Raw genomic sequence first — 17,414 nt, 5'->3', positions numbered from 1 at the left:
TATCCATAAATTATAGTCTCACCAAATAATCTTTTTGTTAATAGTAGCCAGTTAGATAGTTAGGAACTATGATTCAGTATGGATTACTATTATTCCGACTATAATAGGTGTTTAGGAATGTGTTAGATAAAGCTAAAAGAAGAAGAAGAAGCAGTAACAACAATTTGTTAGGATAAACACTATTACTTACCATATAGTCCATCGGTATGAAAATGACATCGATCACCAAAATAATAATCGAGACACCTTTATTTTTTTGAAAAATGTTTTTGTTTTTTAAAATAACATTCAATAGTTAGAATACAAAATGATTGAGTAGATTTTGTTTTGATTGTTTTATTGTTCAAAGTGTGCTACCTTTCATTTATTTATCAGTGAAGGATTGTGGAGATTATTAAGTTATTGATTGATATCATGAACCGATTGATGTTAGACCATCATTGAAAACCTCGACAGCCATTTCGTCCTATTGTGGGACCCCTCATCAATGCAAACTCACGATCCTGAGGGAGGGTTTCGAACCCAGGGCATTCAGTCTCGCGCGAGAACGTTCAACCTCAACACCACTAAGCCGGTATCCAGCGGTGTTAATGTCTCATCTCAAACAGTCCACGAAATTGCACAGATACCTGTCTCTACTTGACACGGATTAGCTTCACTGGTCATGCATTCATACTAGGACTCCGAGAATTCCCTCACGAAGCTAGTCACTAGTGAGCACATTTAATTAGTTTATTTAGTTAATTGTCCAATCTGGTGAGAATGTATATCAATCTAAGCTGTTATATTCCACATTAATGGAATGAAGGAAAAAATGAACAATGTGGAAAGCATTGTGTTATGTTGTGTTGTGTTCCCAGGAAAGCGTTATGAACGGTTTTGTGTGTATAGGTGGATATCAGTAGGGTCAGTGATGTGATACATTAACCGTGGAATTTTAAGACAATAAAATTATTTGATTGAGATCATGAATCGATTGATGTTTGACCACTATTGAAAACTCAGAAGCACTGGACAGCCGTTTCGTCCAATTGTGGGACTCCTCAGCAGTTCACAACCCCATATTGAAAATTATTTGAAATTTAAACTTATTGATCTGTATGCAGTATGTGTCTAGTAAACGATGAATGGTAATAGTCTGTAATTAAAATCTTTCATGATCGTATAAAGATTATACACAACTGTTAATTGTTATTAGTAACGTTGTAGTGAACGAGAACACATAAGTGGGGACAATCGAATATATTCGAATACAACATTACAGAATCTCTTAGTAAAATCTAAGGACCCTACAATAAATACTTCAGTTGCAAAATATCTACCAATCGTTTCAGACTTCATTGTTATTTCGTTTATACACCAATCATTCTCTGCTCTTTGATTTTCTTAACCTTCTGCCGTTAGGTATTTCACTTTCAGTTGATGATACATACTACTTATATCTGTCGACATGAGTAGCGTATACTACAACATGAATAAAAACTTAGTTCAGTTAGAGATTACCCTAACTTTTTATATTAACAAGAAACATATATATAGGTAGATATTTTCATCATTTCGTATAACTCCAACTCTTGCTTCACAGACTATCTAATCTTATTAGTAAGTTTACTTTCTCAAACTCATATCAACTTTAAACTTTGAATATGACTATTAAAACTACGAATACACTATTGTGGCTAAAAGAATTACAATTTTAGAATCATAATTATTCTACAGTTAATATACATCAATAAAAAAATGAAGGAAACGACGCTTACCTGCATTGAAATGATACTCTTTCATTTTTATACATATAACATAGACCACCATTGAGACAGTAATCTTTATCTTCATCTGAACAAGGTATTAATTCATCAACTGAATAAAGTAAAGGAAACAATTGTATGATATATGCATGAAATCATTACTTAATCAATATCAATGTATTCTGTTTGTTTTTAAACTCGGAATCCTGAAGGGAAGCGGAAAGGTGGAAGGCCAAAGAACACATTATGTCGGGAAATAGAAGCAGATATGAAAAGGATGAATAACAACTGGAAAGATCTGGAAAGGATTGCCCAGGACAGGGTTGGATGGAGAATGCTGGAGAGTGACCTATGCTCATTCACGAGGAGTAACAGGCGTAAGTAAACTTAGTATTAATGATTGAACTTTACCGATCAACTTGTATTGTGTTAACTGGTTTATATAAGTCAGAATCTCGATAACAATCATTCGAATTATCGTATAGTATTAGATATTCATAGCTAACATATACCAAATAGAATGTATTCTACATCCAGGACTTCCTTGTCAACTGTTTTAAACTGCCCCATCTCTATCATATAACTTATCTAAGTTTCTGCAAGATTATCCAATCAGTTTTTTGTAAATGAAATTACAACAACCGTTTATCCCTAAACTTATATTCTTAGATTTTATTTAGTTTTTCTCATCATTTAAGCATCTACATGAATACTTCTGAACAAAGGATATAATAGTTCAGTTAGTAAAGGAACTTGTAGTGCTTCATCTCACTTGTATGTGTTATTCTTTAAATACTGATAAACTATACTACTACTTACTACTTACACCTGTTACTCCTAATGGAACATAGGCCGCCGAACACCATTCTCCAACCCGCTCTCTCCTGGGCCTTCTTTTCTAATTCCATCTAATTTTTGTTCATTTCTCTCATGTCTATCTCCATTTCCCGGTGTAGTGTGTTCTTTGGTCTTCCTCTCCTACTTTGGCCTTGAGGATTCCATGTGAGGGCTTGTCTTGTGACGCAGTTGGGTGCTTTACTCAAAGTGTGTCCTATCCATTTCCAGCGCTTCTTCCTGATTTCCTCCTGCACTGGGATCCGGTTTGTTCTCCCCCACAATAGGTTGTTGCTGATAGTGTCTGGTCAACCGATCCGAAGTATTCTGTGTAGACAACTGTTAATAAACACTTGTATCTTCTGGATGATGGCTTTCGTAGTTCTCCAGGTTTCTGCCCCATACAGCAAAACTGTCCTGACATTTGTATCGAAAATTCTGACTTTGGTGTTGGTTGACAGTTGTTTTGAGTTCCAGATGTTCTTCAATTGTATATATGCTGCTCTTGCTTTTCTGACCCACGTCTTCACATCTTCATCAGATCCACCGTGTTCATCAATGATGCTGCCCACATATTTAAAGGTATTTACATCCCCCAAAGATTCTCCGCCAAGTGTGGTTTGATTGGTGCATGTTGTATTTTATCGGAGCATCTTCCTTTTCCATTTGTGTATGTTGGAACCTACTGCTGATGAGGCTGCTGCTTTACTGGTCGTCTTCTCCTGCATTTGTTGTTGCGTTTGGGATAGAAGGGCCAGATCATCTGCAAAGTCTAGATCGTCCAACTGCATCCTAGATGTTCACTGTATCCCGTGCTCCCCTTCAGATGTTGATGTCTTCATGATCCAGTCGATCACCAGGAGAAAGAGAAAGGGTGAGAGTAAGACACCTTGCCTGACACCGGTCTTTATTTCGAACGACTTTGTCAACTGTCCTCCATGCACGATTTTGCAGTGTAATCCATCATATGAACTCTGTATGATATTGACTATCTTCTGAGGCACGCCGTAGTGTTGAAGAAGCTTCCGTAGTGTTGTTCTGTCCATGCTATCAAATGTTTTCTCGTAGTCAATGAAGTTGATGTACATTGATGAATTCCATCCAATTGATTGTTCCACAATGATCCGTAGAGTTGCGATTTGGTCTGTACACGATCGATCCTGCCTGTTGGTCTCAAAGTTGGGCGCCTACACAGTCCTTCATTCTGTTTAACAATACCCTGTTGAACACGTTTCCTAGTATTGAGAGAAGAGTGATGCCCCTGTAGTTATCACAGTTTCTGATATTGCCTTCTTTGGTATTTTGATCAGAAGTCCTTCTTTCCAGTCTGTTGGTACTTGTTCCTCATCCCAAATCTTATTGAAGAGAATGTGGAGTACCCTTGCAGTTACCGCTACATCTGCTTTCAGTGCCTCTGCTGGGATGTTTTCTGATCCTGCTGCTTTGCCACTCTTGATTTGCCTGACGGCCATGATGATAAACTATGGAAAATCATTAAAGGTCAATATTACTGGACAGATTTTATGCTTTACTTGTAGCTCTTCAGCAACGAGAACACAAAACTCAACCAAAGGCAGAACTAATCGCTTTCTTGTCTGGCAGTAACTACCTTAAACTTTTAGGATTTAGTTTTTTTAATGGTATTATAGCGAACGAGAGCATAAGTGTGGACAACCAAATGTATTAAAATACAAATTTAAAGAATCACTTTGTAAAATCTGAGAACCATACAATAAATACTTCGTTTGCAAAATGTAAAATAATTGTCTCAGATTTGACTGATTCTTCTTTTCCATACCAATCACACTCTGTTCTCATTCTATTCTCTTCGATCGTTTTAACCTTATGCCGCCAGGTATTGCACTTTTAATTGATGATACATACTACTTTTATCTATTAACATCAGTAGTACACACCACAGTATTTTCATTCACTCAAATGGTTGTATTCCTAATGAAGTTAGTCAGACTATTGAATTAACATTCATGTTTGAAGTACAGAAATTGACTAAATCTATGTCTATCCAATTCGATTCCATTTCATTCTTCAAATAAATCTATCATTCACACTGTGGATTCATTATTTATAGGATGTCAAGTGCAAATTATAATCATATTCTCAGTTGTTATGACGATCGTATTATTTATTAATAAAATGGATAATCACGAATGTAACACAACCTATGTTAATGAATCTTTAACAGATTTTCTAAAATTAATGATCGAGTACCGGATTTAAAAGGCTTGTGAGCAGACAACAATACTTAGATACTTACTCACTCATGTCTGTTACCCCTCATGAAGGAGAATAGGTCACCCACCAGTCATTCTCCATTCAACTCTGTCCTAGACAATCTTCTCCAGTTGCCATTCATACTTTTCATATCTGATTCCATTCCCCGACGTAGTGTGTTCTTCGACTGTCCGCTTTTCCGTTCCCTTTCAAGATTTCAAGTTAGTACCTGCCTCGTAACGCAGTTTGATGATTTCCGTAATGTATGTACTATCCACTTCCAACGACTTTTACTAAGTTCTTCTTCATCTGGAAGTTGGTTTGTTCTATCTCACTCTGGGCTATTACTGATGGTATCCTTCCAACGTACATTCAATATATTGTGTAGACAATTGCTTAGAAATATTTGTACCTTCTTGATGATGGTTGTGGTAGTTCTCCAAGTTTTAGCTCTAGACAGTAGAACTGTCTTGACATTCTTATTGAAAATTGTGACTTTGATATTAGTTGGAAGACAGCTGTTTTGAGTTCGATATATTCTCCAACTGTTGGAATGCTGTCCTCACTTTGCCAATTTTCGCCTTTACGTTCGTATCAACTCCTCCTTGTTCATCGATGAAGCTATTCAGTTATGTGAATGTTTCCACCTAATCCAGAGTTTCTTTATCAAATATGATTGAGTTGATGTTCTCAAATAGAGAACAATGTTTTATGTTAATTGTTATATGATTTAATGTCCATTATAGGTTTTATATTTATGCCAACTAACCCTAGGGCTAGTAACAGTTGTTTATCTCTCTATTACTCTTGATGGTGATTAAATTCTATCTATCAGTGTAATCACTTTACCTAATTGACAATAGATTGGGCATATAGATGTTAATAAAATGTATCAAAGCATTATGAATACAACCTGTTTACATACATTTGTAGTTATGACATGATATTCACTTACCCATTAATTTTTCGTCTGTTCTATTATTTTGTTGAACTGGAAAATAAAGCAGGAAAAAAAGAAGAACTGACAGTTTAGATGTTATCGTTTACAAGATAACAACAACTTTGTCAATTGTTGTTGTGAAATATATATTCAAGGTGATAGTTGGAAATAGTCGATAGAGATCTCTACTATTTGGTACCCATCATCAAGGTATACCTGTTATCTTGAGGAACTATAGTGGTCCTTAGAGAATTCATTCACTTAATGCTCAGCTTGATAGTTTAAGACGTTACCACTGAGCTATTCAGGTTACGATTGATATCCTATAGGACTGAGATAAATTTATAACCCATTGACTATTGAGTATTATCCATTGTCATGTTTGATCAAATTCTGGAGATCAAGTTGATCACTAGTTTGCGTAGGTTGAAATCAAGTGTCATAACTTGTGATGAGAATTCAATGTGAATTTGATCGAAACTAGAAAAAAATGATTTGGGATACGTGATATTGGTCATTAATCAGTTGTAATTATATTCAAGATGTTTGTCAGGCAAGAACAGATGGCATTGTAAGATGAATTGAAGTTATTCAATCTTTTTGCGTTTTCTCTAAATCTTATACAAACATCATATTGCTCTATAAAACTGTAATTTTTATGTGTGACTTGTATCAAGTCATTTAGTTCACGAGCAAAAAGTCCTGGGTTCGAATAACACGAGGCGGAATTATGGATGCGCACTGCTAAGGAGCCCTATAATAGGACGAAACAGCTGTCCAGTGTTTACAGGTTTTACATGGTGGTCTAGTTTCAATTAACTCATGATCTTAACTACCAAAATTACTATAATATCCACAAAAACCCCTTCTGATAATAATTCTAAATGCTTTCCATAGTCATATTGTAGTGAACGAGAACATAAGTGGGAGCAACCAAATATATAAAATCTCTTAATAAAATCTGAGAACCATACAATAAATACTTCATTTGCAAAATATCAATCGGTTGTCTCAAACTTGACTGTTCCGTTCGCAAATGTCAATCAATCGTCTCAAATTTCATTGTTCTTTTGGTTCCATACTAATCACTTTTTGTTCTCGTTCTTTTTATTCAGTCTTCTTAACATTCTGCCGCCACTTTCAATTGATGATACATACTATTTATATACGTCAACATCAGTAGTACACACCATAATACAACTTTAATGAATAGATCGACAGATTAAACGTAAGATTGATCATAATGTAATCGAGTAGAACTAAGGTGCACTAATTGACATGATTACACTAGGCGAATTAACGAAGGGGATATTAGTTGCCAGAATAATAACAGTGGAATATTTATAATTGTAGAGAGAATGATACTTATGATGAATGAGAAAATGATTGAAATAGTATCTTGAAATGAAGTGTTTACCAAAACCAGATATTGAAACAAAGTTATGTAATTATTGTCTGAAAAGTGTTGAGCTGAAAACAATTGTCTATTTGTTAGCTATTAAGAAGAGAATAATCAAAAGTTATAAAAATGACTAATAATCCCCACAACCCTATATTGATAATTACCATGTGCTCACTAGTGACTAGATTCGTGAGGGAATTCTCGGAGTTCTAGTGAGAAGGCGTGACAAGTCAAGCTAATCCGTGTCGGGTAAAGACAGGTATCTACCTCAGTACAGTGGAAGATGGTCGCACAATTTCGTAGTTTGGTTAAGGTAAGACATTAACACCGCTGGATGCAGCTTATTAGTGTAGAGGTTGAGCGTTCGCGCGCGAGGCTCAATGCCCTGGGTTCGAATCCTGCGAGCGAGATCGTGGATGCTCACTGTCAAGGAAGAGCCCCACAATAGGACGAGACGTCCGCCCAGTGTTTCCAGGTTTTCATGAATGGTATAACATCAATCGGTTCATGATCTCAATAAGAAAAATAGCTAACTAATAGTTGCGAAAACAAATAAGAAATAGTATAAGTATAATATTTTTTCACAAAGACCATAGATTATGGAATATAGGAAGGAACGTTGAGATCATAGATTAGAATAAGGGACTGAACACACTGTTTTTGTATACAAAATTTAGGCTTAAACTTGTGGGTAACAATATCCTCTGCTGTAACTAAGTTTTTGACTTGAATTGCTTTTGAACCGTCTCTTCTGATTGTATGTGTGATTTTAAGGGGACATTCAGTTAAGCGAAATGACCAGAACTAACTAAATGCTCCAAGATTTAATTCGTGACTGACATCTATAATCCTTTAGAAACCAGCCAGGTTAATATTCGGAGTTGGGTTACAAAAGAGCTAGCTTTGTAGGCAAGTATTACGTGTTTCCCATTAGCAAGTGGACTGATAGATACATATTCATTTGACCCAAAGTGGGAGCTTATCCTTCAAAAAACTACAAATCATATGCGGACTAGAAAAGAGTTCAGCTGAATGGAATTTTTCGCTCAAAGATCTAGAAAGTCTGTTTTACAGATTTTCTGTTTCAATATCTTCCTCGAACTTTATAAGGTATAAATGTGATTGTATAGATTAAGTAAATGAGATCGTCAAAATGAAAATTTTTTCAAAGAATCGCCTTCATTGTGAGATTGAGTTAAATAATATCCTCTCTGTTCTTCCAATGTACGTGTTACGAAACATATAGGTAACAAAATATAATTGATTGAAGGTAGCTAGAAGAGATTTGTTACCCAAGTCAGCCTTTTATTTCATACACAATTATCAAAGCGATAGAAAGAAAATAAAACTCAATCCTAACCCTAAATAGACGCCTATTTTGAGCTCTTGAATCATGGAAGTTTGACAGATACTTTCTTTTTGAAGGCTAAAAGTTGTTAAGAAATCTCATTTATCGACATAAAGTTTTTGTTCATTAACTCTATGGGATAACTATTACTGAGTAACTTACCTTCGAACACTTTCCAACTCGTTAATAAAAGAATCCTTGCAATATAGTCTAGTCACCATCGAGAACAGTACATTAACAAGGTTTATTTCATAAGAGATTGGACAAAAGCTATTAAAGTTTAAATATTGATTTATCCATGAATTATTAAGGTAGCTGGAGTGTGAAATCGAAAGGATTGTGAACAAAATAAAACGAAAAACATACAGCTGACAAACACATTCCAAGTGAGGAACGGAGTCAGATAAAGCTGCTTACTCTCTCTCCCATCCATTTTCTTCTGGTGGTCGACTGGATTATAAAGAACTCGACAACTGAGAGAAAACACGGAATACAATAGACGGCTGGAAATAAATTAGAAGATTTGGACTACACAGATGAACTGGCCCTTCTATCCTATACATGTCAACAAATGCAGATGAAGGCAACTAGTGTTGCAGCAATCTTTGAATCAGTAGGCCTGAACATACACAAGGGAAAAAGCAAGATCCTCAAATGCAACACTAGAGCACCAATCCAATCGCACATGTTAGAGAAACTCTAGAAGAGGTTAAAATATTCACGTAACTAAATAGCTTCATCGATGAACAAGGAGGATTTGATACGGACGTAAAGGCGAAAATTGGCAAAGTAAGGACAGCATTCCAACAGTTGGAGAATATATCGAACTCAAAACAACTGTCTTTCAACTAATATCAAAGTCACAATTTTCAATAAGAATGTCAAGACAGTTAGTTGCACTGTAAGGAGCTGAAACATGAAGAACCACCACAATCATCATCAAGAAGGTACAAATATTTCTAAACAATTGTCTACACAATATATTGAATGTCCGTTGGACTGATACCATCAGCAACGGCCTACAGTGAGAGAAAACAAATTAACTTCCAGTTGAATAGGAAATTAGGAAAAGACGTTGGAAGTGGATAGAACATACATTACGGAAATCATCAAACTGCGTTACGAGGCAGGCACTAACTTGGAATCGTGGAGGGGAATGGAAGAGAGAAAAACCGTGGAAAACACTGTGTCGAGAGTTGGAAACAAAGATCAAAAGAATGAGTAGCAACTGGTAACAGCTTGAAATAATTGCCCACGATAAGGTTGGATGAAGAATGTTGGTAAGCGACTTATGCTCCTCTATGAGGATTAACAGGCGTAAGTAAGGTAAGCATTAAATATCATAGGACTCGACATTATATCTCAGAACATCTATTAAATCACAACTCATATAAAATTGTACATACAAATACATACTTAATATCTTATACACCTATTTCCTTTTTATTGACTTGACGAAAACAGGTAAAGTGATTTTGGCAAAGTAACATGAACTCGCTGTACATTTCGAATAATCTGGTCACACATATACTTGTCAGGGCATTTTTATATGAAAATTAATAAAGGTCAATTAAATGAAAGTTCAAGTAAAATAACAAAGGGGGAGAGAAAGAATAAGAAATTGTCGCGTTATCCAAGGCCATAGAATGACTTAAGGATTACCAAGGTAAATTCAAGGTTACGACAAATTGTCTTTGTACACATAAGGGGAGTTTGAATTTACGAATAGCCAAGGCTTCAATAAACCTGAGAATTCTTCCTTGACAATTTCTATACAACGTTTTAAAAGCTGTATTAATGTCAATTTAGTGCTCTGTTTCAATTAGATGTTTCGTTATCGATGAACCTGGTTTTCTATCTCCCACATTGATCGGACCATTTGACACTCATTGGTTTTGAAGCCATCTAGACACATGTTCAACGACCCTTGATTGCATTTTTCTACTACTCCTCCCAATGTATGTGTCCACACAAACATGCAAATACATTACATTTTTCAGATCGACTCAGTTTTCTCATTGTTCTATCGAAATTTATAAAAGGGACTAATTGCTTTAACATGAACTCATTTTATATTTTGTTGAGCTGCTTATTCCAAAGTGTTTCATATGAAGTTTTAGAATTTCTTCTAGCTTTCGTTACAATTAAAGTCAATGTGAAAAGTAGGTAATTTTTACATTTTAGATGAACTGGTTCCGTGGAGATAATTTTAATTTGTAAGCGATAATTGTCACACATTGATCTCTGTTGAGGTATAATTATAAACTAGGGTGAACTGGTTAACGTTTTTAGTTGTAGTTAGAAACAACTCAATAATGGTATAGTAAATGATGAAAGTAATGAATGTTGTGTTTGTGTTCATTCTTGGTAGTTTTGGTTAAATGCTATCGATCATGTTCCAATGTGACCCCTAGTCTAAGTGAACCAACGAAGCGTACACTACTTTCGGATGTTAATTTATCGAAGGCATTAGGTAAGAAACCCCGATTCTAGGTTTTGTATCAGTTAGCTCTTATCATCACATTGTGTTTGAAATCTTGAAGAAGAAACTTATACTCGAGATAGAATTTGAACAACATTACCCAGTTCCTTGACAAGAGTCTATACTACTGTGTTGTTCACGCCGTGACTGGCTGTATGATAGAGGTTATAGCAACTTATGTGCAATTGAGTTTGTTCACGTTGAATTCGGTTAAACCCTTTTGTTAACTTATTTAACGGATAGAGTTATTCGTACAATAAAAACTTATCTATACCATTGTACATTGATTATCGTCACACTTGTATGAATATGTATGCTTGAGTATTGCTTACTGCCTACACATATATTCATTCAGCTGGCTATAATATTAGTCGCTTAATTGATTCAATGATTCACTCATTTCCCTATGTATATTTATGTACATTTTAATCCTATTCATTTTGAACTCACTCATTCGACTCGCTTGCCCGCTTGCCTTTCGGCACTACTCTTCCATGATTGCTTAGTGTACCCGTAATTGTGATGATCTGTGCGTGATGCAATAAAAAAAACGTAATCAACGCTTCGTATTCGCGTTCTGATTAATACATCATTGGGGCGTTATCTAGTGACGGTTGTCAGGACGAACTGTATACGAAGTTTATGGATTATATTGAATATCGACCACCACAAGATATTTATGTTCGGACTGAACACTAAATGGTAATCCAATTCTACTGACCAAGTACGAAATTCAGCAATACACTCTGATAATCTTAATAATAATAAAACTAAGGGCAGTGTGTTTGATTTCCCTTGAAACTTCAATTTAAATTCAGTGACATACAATTTTAACTTCAAGTAATTAATGAGATAATTCAGCTAGTAGTCAACGTTATTGATAATCTTTTTTCTTATATGCAACACAATGAAAGAAATAATTTTACAGTTACGTAACAATTAGGTTTAGTTACTAGGTGAAATTTTTTTGGTTATTTTCAATATTTCTCAGAATAATCAATGCGAGGCTTTATTCATCTTAATTTAACTGACAATCTCAGATCTCTCTACCTCCCTCCCTCCCTCCCTATATATATATATATAATCATCAGTTTGAACTGTTATGATTACTTAGAAAAGAAAACCTTCTATTTTGGTCACTTCATGTGATACATTCGCTTCTAAGTATGTATCTATGTCATTCATATGATACAATAACCAGAACTATTAATGATATTTTCATGCATTTCATTAGGTCCTATGTAAAATTACATAACCATCTAGTAAAATAAATGCTGAATACACTAACTAGAAATAATAGTAATAATAATAATAAATTTTTTGCGGCTTATTCAGTGTACTACACATCTTTCTACAAATTAGATACACTTGAATTGTACCTTCTAGCTGAAGAGAAAATTAGAAGACATTGGAAGTGGACAGGACATACATTACGGAAATCACTGAACTGCATCACGAGGCAAGTGCTAACTTAGAATCGTGAAGAGAAATGGAAAAGAGGAGAGCGGAAGTACATACTGCATAAAAAAACAGGCGTGAAAAGGATGAATAACAACTGAAAAAAACTAGAATGGTTTGTCAAGGATAGTGTTGGATGGAGAATGTTGGTGAGCGACCTATGATCCTCCACGGGGGGTAACAGACCCCCAGACACCCTGGTACAGCCGATAGTGGTTAAAGTCAGCTCTCTCTCTATCCAAGTGCTCTCACATGACCACGTGCATACAACTTCTACCAGGGAAGTCCTACTCACTGCCTTCTCTTAGCCGGGACGTTGTTTACGAATTTGAGAGGACAAAAAGAGAATAACTGGCGCTTTAACCGAGTCGGCGGACACAGAGAGACCACCTAGGAGAGTTCGAAGACCCTGATTCAAAACCAATTGTGCACATAGACCTCATGATCTTGAAGGAGCAAATGGCGTATGAACCAATCATTGGTCACCGGCTACCATGTGACTACGTCTCCTGCCATTGCTCCACTGCCTTGTGGATAGAATCTTTAGGTCGAACGCTCCAGGTGTGGCGGCTTAAAAATACCATCTGCTTCGGTTTGGATGTACGAGCAGTATCCCAACCCTCACACAAATCAAATGATTTATGTTGCACATATCTATTTGGTACCTCCTTGTATCAATGTTTATATGTTCAAACAATAACTGAACTATTATAAACCATAGTACATTGAATAAATGTTTCTTTCTAATCTATGCAAACATCTCATTAGTATTCACCAATAAATTTATCAAGGATTAAATTTAGAATAGTTAAGCTTTTCAGAAATATAAATGAGTTACCTTTAAATATCATCATCCTATCGTACAAAATAGATTCATTCATTCATTCTTTTTTTTTCTTTTTTTTCGATTTTCTATTATCGAATAACTTTACATTTTAAACACTTTTTTCTTTATTTTTTTATCATTTCTCTATTTCTATATCTTGTTCTGTTTTTTTCTTTTAGATTCTTCCTTTATAGTTTTCTTTTTCTTAAACTAATCACAGAGAGAGAGAGAGATAAAATTATTCTCATATTTATCTCTGTTCATTTTGGTTTGATCTTGGAAAATTTTTTTTCTCTTTTTTTCTTTTTTCTTTTTTTCTTTGTGTGTGTGTGTGTGGAAAAAATACGCATCAATAAGGGATATTGTTCTTTGTTTTGTTTTTGCTTTCTTTCTTTCTTTCTTTAGTTCGCTTCTTTTCTTTATAATGAATTTATTCATACAAAACTAATTCTTTATCAGTTAAGACTGTTTACCAAAAGATAAATGTATATGCGGTCCTTTAGAACGCTGACCGATTCAAATGTACAAATGGATATTACATATATATATGAATAAACGATGTACCATCTAGTCACTAAGACTAAGTCCATGATACATAAATCTTTTTTGTTTTAATCCCATCTACTTTTGTAGGATTAAGTTAAAAGAAACAATACCAATACTAATACTAATAATATTGTGTATAAATTATAAAGATTTTGTTATAACATAGAAACACATACGATTTAGATTAAGTTGTATTAATAGTGATGAGAAATTCTTATATCAGAAGGGGTAATGAAAGGGGTACTAATAAATGTTAAAAAGATTTATATTTGTACTATACATTATTACTTGTTTTTGTTACTAAGTTTAAATAAGAAATCAAAAAAAGGAGAGTAGAGTTGGTTTTCAGAATGATGTTTCATTGATTTTTTTTGGTAGTTTCATTCAACTAAACATAAATTAACCTTGAAAATGTTTTATACAAAGATGGATAATGGTTAATAGTGGAATTCAGGAGGCGAGTTTCATCCTATTTGGAACTTGTCAAATGGATGTACCTAAATCTTAGAGCTGATGTTCATTTTAAAACTCGAACTCAGTGCTATTTGGTTCAAATGCCATCGTGTTACCCACTTATCTGTTGTTTAATGTTCGTTCCTTTTTTTATTTCTAGAGATCAGTAAGTTTCCTTTTTCTTGAAAAATGGATGTTATTTTCATGAGTCGATCTCTGTTTCATTATTTAGTGTTATATTTTAGTTTCCCTAGCTATCCATGAACCAGCTAGGGAATGATTTCAGTACTTTCAGATCATGTGTTAAATCTTCACGGCTACATTATCAAGACACTAGGTTAAGATTGAGCAAGTTCACATTTCCTGCTACAGCCCACTTGAGATATTCTTTGACAGAATATATAATATGTGATTACAGATTTAGATAAGATAATCATAACGACACTACTACTCCCAATCTATACCCCTTATATTCAGTCTGCTTAGTAGTTTCAAATCCGCCTGGAGCCCCTCTGGAGCTACTGCCGGTCCCAAGCTCGAGTAAAGGAGGAGGGTTGGGCATAAGGTTTGTGACTATATCCCGTAGAAAACTAACTCATTAAAAAACAACGCTAACCAGAAGAAATAAATCAAACCATTTAAACTCTGCCCCAGGAGTTAGAACGTTTTCATTTAGAATAGTTATGAAGCCCCATAGTGAAAGTCGAATTCCTTCGGAAGACACAAGGCTGATGCCCATTCTGATAACCAGAGTAACCATTAATTTAGATACAAAGAATATTCGTACAATGTGGGAGACCGAGAGAGTCACGCAAATTGCTGCAGAAATGAAAAGATATAACCTGGATGTGCTTGGAATCAGTGAAACACAATGAATGCGGGTCGGATGACAAAGACTAGATTCATAGGAGCTGCTGTTATACTATGGCTATGAAGAAGAAAATTCTTCACATACACAAGTGGTTTCAGTGATGATTAGTGGTTTCACAACTTGAATTAACTTACAAGCAGACATAATATACTAGTCATTGTGACGAAAACTGACCAATTTATTTGATTTATAATCGTAAATTCATATTTCCTATTTCTAAGGATAATGACTATTACCTTTCATAAGTAGTATAGTGAGATGAAAAGATTAATTTTAGGATTATGGTGTATGGGTCCAAGGCATTTTAAGAAATCTGGCCATACATATTACTTATCAAAGCATTTATATATGAATAAAATATTGAATTGACCTTTACAAGTTCTCATATATGAATGGGTTGGTATGTTAAGTAGAAATGGTGTTTTATTTTTGGAAAGAAAAGAGAGGTAAAATGATCTAATTTGAAAATATAAGAAGTTTCAAATTCACTTGATATTGTTTTTACTTTAATCTTCACATTAATATTCAGGACTGCAATTGATCAGTCTCTTATTAGTATATGTGCACATTGTCTTGATATTGCCTTAATTTACAAGCGTTTGAAGCGAACAGTACTGAGTTCGAGTCCCAGAGTGGACATCAACTCGGAGATGCAGGTACATCCAGCTGACTAGTCCCAAATAGGATGATTTTATATCCGAGAGAAGATTAAATCACGAGTAACTTCTGGGACATATTCATTGGCTAATATTATCTATATATTCTTATGGTAAAACTATTCAATAATTAGATTATGTATATTTATATTCCTCTTATTATAAGCTTTATTTCGATCTATAATTTATAATTGCACGATTTACTGTTCTTAAGCTATGTTCAGTTTATTGACTACTGCCTCCCACGTTCACAGCCACTTCTTGGCTTTATTGTGTATGAATGTTATTTCGTATTTAATGGTGCGTTGCAGTCAGTTTGATTGATGTATAAACCCAGTATGTCTGAAATAAATGATTCGATTCGATTCGCATATTGAAAGCTGGTATTGGTGTTCTGGACTAAAGTGGATGGGCTAGGTGGACATAGGACCAATAAGGACGCTAGGCTGCTTATACCGGTCGAAAGTCATTGGTTTGGCACAGTGCTAGGATTGTATAAGTCGTATTTTGATTGGCGAATAGATTACGTGATAACAAGCGGCTCATAAAGTCATAACAGACGAAACGAGCGGCCTGGATTCCACTGCTAGCCACTATCCATCTTTGCTTATAAAAGGTTTTGTTTTTATCACCAGAAGCTTTAAACTAGGTTCAAGATTAGAAATCTTTTGATAAATGTTCAGCTCAAATAAACCACGTTTCCATATCTATTCTATCTTCTCATCATAATGCTGACAAATATATATGTCTTTTACGTGGTTATTCCAGATTAATAGTATGGGGATTTATGGAGGTTGTAGTATTTTCACAGTTGAAATCACGAGTTAATCTAAGCTAGAGCACCATTGTCAAGCTGATAGCACTAAACGATCGTTTCGTCCTAGTATGAGACTTCCCAGTTACGCATATTCATAATTCTGCACATTAGAACCGAACCCAGAACCTTCAATCTCGTGCGCAAACTCTTAACCCTTAGACCACTGGGCTGGTCTTGCCTGAGGTCGATAGTTGTCTCCAACTCTACATAGACTAGACTTCATTGATCGTGACTATTCACTAGAACTCCAGGAGTTACATCTTGAAGTTAGTCACTAGTGAGCACATGACTGTCATCAGTAAGGAGGATTTTTAAACATTAAAGAATTTCCGAAGTCGAAATTTATTCTAATTTAATCATTTATTTAGTGTGGTAACTTTGTAAATCCTATTGAAAATTTGTTGAAATGAATGTTCTATGTACTCGACTAACTTTGTATGTTAATATAATGTGAATTTTTGAAAATCGATGTAAATAATTTGTAAGTTAAATCACTAAAACCCAGTAACATTGAAAAAGGGTTTCGTCCAGGCATGATATATCTCATCAGAACAGAACACAGAATCTCACTAAGTTATGAATATGAATCACTAGAGTCTCATATCGGTATGAAACAGATGTTCAGCACTTCCTGTCTTTAATAGTTGCCTAAAGTTGATCCATGATGTAAACCATAGAATTCACTGAACTTTATCAATCATTTACAATAACATAATTAGGCGAGACTAACTCCGCCTGTAGCTCTTCCAGAGTTATTGCCGGTCTCAAGCTCGGGTAAAAGAGGAGGATTACGAATGGGGT

At 34.9% G+C, this 17,414-nt stretch overlaps 1 protein-coding gene across 1 annotated transcript in view; it reads right to left on the bottom strand.

Moving 5' to 3' along the window:
• Positions 1–17,414, bottom strand: part of MS3_00008362 (uncharacterized protein) — a 48,734-nt gene that overhangs the window by 13,907 nt on the left and 17,413 nt on the right. Inside the window, exons 4-5 of the mRNA XM_051216723.1 lie at positions 5,770–5,805; positions 1,761–1,860 (exon numbers count right to left, since the gene is read on the bottom strand). Coding sequence (XP_051065319.1) covers positions 1,761–1,860; positions 5,770–5,805 — 136 coding nt within the window. The remainder of the gene's footprint in view (positions 1–1,760; positions 1,861–5,769; positions 5,806–17,414) is intronic.

Source organism: Schistosoma haematobium, chromosome 6, assembly GCF_000699445.3.
Source record: "Schistosoma haematobium chromosome 6, whole genome shotgun sequence".
Classification (NCBI taxonomy): Eukaryota; Metazoa; Platyhelminthes; class Trematoda; order Strigeidida; family Schistosomatidae; genus Schistosoma; species Schistosoma haematobium.
Note: the sequence above shows the minus strand (reverse complement) of the source record. Positions and strands in the feature narration are given on the sequence as shown.